This window comes from Aplysia californica, unplaced genomic scaffold (genome assembly GCF_000002075.1).
Source record: "Aplysia californica isolate F4 #8 unplaced genomic scaffold, AplCal3.0 scaffold01021, whole genome shotgun sequence".
In the NCBI taxonomy this organism is placed as follows: Eukaryota; Metazoa; Mollusca; class Gastropoda; order Aplysiida; family Aplysiidae; genus Aplysia; species Aplysia californica.
The window spans coordinates 206,410-208,336 of record NW_004798291.1 but is presented as its reverse complement, the minus strand read 5'-3'; the positions used below and the strand labels follow the sequence as shown (position 1 = coordinate 208,336).

Sequence of the window (1,927 nt, the reverse complement as noted above, 5' to 3'; positions counted from 1 at the left end):
ATCAAAAGAACACCTTGTAATTTAACTGTCAACCGACAGAAGAGCTTGAACAACGAAAAAGGCCAAAATTGTAGTCAATTTCTCAGCTGTTTCAACTATAAATTACAGAAATGATACAATTTACCCTTTTTCCTTTTTTTGTTACATTCTTAAATGTCTAAAACCTAGTCCTTCTGGCCTTCTATTATAATGCGATAAAAGCACTGACTGAAAATGAAAGTCTCTAACAGTCCTGCACAAATAAGAAAGAATGAAAACTTCTATTGCTATCATAAAAATAAAAGGAACTGTGCACACATATACTCATATACACACCTGCAAAAAACCTCTTTCAGTAAGTTGCAGCATTTTTCTGCTTGTCTTCAGCTCCAACTTTCTTTGACAAGCAAGCCTCCTTACCACCAGCACTTCTGCCCCACAAATGATTTTTGATTGCAATGGCCAATAGCCCTAGCACAAGTGGCGGACATGTTATAGCACGTTGAAGTTTGCCGGGTAGAGCCTCGTTCGATCCGCGTACGTGTACGCCGTGTGTGTGTGTGTGTCTGTGTGTGTTGTTGCTAGACTACCGCGCTGCATTCACTGCATTAGCCAACGCCACCTTCACACTGGAACGACCTACTCAGCGTTTCCGCAAGAGTTCTTTTTCTTCTCCCTACTTCTCCCGCTCCATGGTGCAATGAATTGGGTCTGGTGCTAATCCCGGGGATGGATTCCAAGACAATAGTTCCTAGTCTGCACACTAAGCGCTTCGAGTCGTTGGAAAGAGTCCAAACGAGCCAGCAAACAGGTCAAAGTCAAAGAGGGCTGAGCGTGGGTTCTTGTGCGTTGAGGATCGTGAAAGTGAATCGACATATTATTTGAACAGATTAAATCATGCTTGTTGTCCTTGTTAACTTACAGTAAACAACAATAGGTGACGAATGAAATAAGACATACTCTACGAGACAACGAAAATAATCTAGATTCTAAAAATATGAGCCTACTTACCTCTGTCGAATTTTTTCCCATCCTGATCGATGTCTTTTACGTCGAAAATATCTTCGAACAACACACCAGCCATTTTTACCAGTAACTGCGATTTTCCGATACAAAGTCTACAAGAAACTGTTCGAACCAATAAAACAATCGCTTTGTATATCTAAACCTACTTCTAAGACTTCTATGAGTCACCAAAGGTAGAAGAGGTTGAAAAATCAATTGTATTCCGAGGGATGGGTACAGACATGCAACTTTCGTGTTTACTTCCACACGCGTTTAGACTGAACCGGTTTTTCAGCCGTGGAGATTTCCAAAAGGGAAGTAACTCACAACGTAACCTTAAAAGTTTTACTGCGGTTATAAACCTTTCGGCAGTGTAGTAGTGTAGCCTAAGCTTTAGGTCTCGTAGCCACGGAAACATTGTAACACAGAGAGAAAAAACATCAATGTTGTTTTATGCCAGACAGACAAAACTATGAATGAAACAACAATCATCATTTTAAAACAGTAGAGTATCAAGGCATTTCGTGAAACACATCTCCCACAAAAAAGTTCATAAAATGAAACCCACAGTCAGATGAAAGCACAACTTTCGTAGGAGAGTTTCCGTATTATATTTTACAAAAACATGTTTTCTTTTGCGGCTAAGGATAAAAAAGCATCGTTTATAATCTGTAAAACGACATAAAACCTCCGAAAGGTTATTCACAGAACAATGCGTGTCTGTGTGTGTGTTGCGTGTATGAGAATGGATTTAAGTAGGCTATAAAAATAATATGTTGTGTGTGTGTTTGTGGGGTCTTGTGTGTGTGTGTGTGTGTGTGTGTGTGTGTGTGTGTGTGTGCGTTTGTGTGTATGCTTTTGTGGGGGTGGATATATGTATGTACGTACGTATGTATGTATGTATGTATGTATGTATGTATGTATGTATGTATGTATGTATGTA

The 1,927-nt window shown here is 39.5% G+C and overlaps 1 protein-coding gene across 1 annotated transcript in view; it reads right to left on the bottom strand.

The window, feature by feature from the left end:
• LOC101857449 (DNA-directed RNA polymerases I, II, and III subunit RPABC3) overlaps positions 1-1,284 on the bottom strand; it is a gene marked incomplete at its 3' end in the record, with an annotated part of 13,459 nt that extends 12,175 nt beyond the window's left edge. Inside the window, 1 exon segment of the mRNA XM_005111188.3 lies at positions 991-1,284. Within this exon segment, the coding sequence (XP_005111245.2) occupies positions 991-1,063 (73 nt within the window).
• Positions 1,285-1,927: the final 643 nt, after the last annotated feature.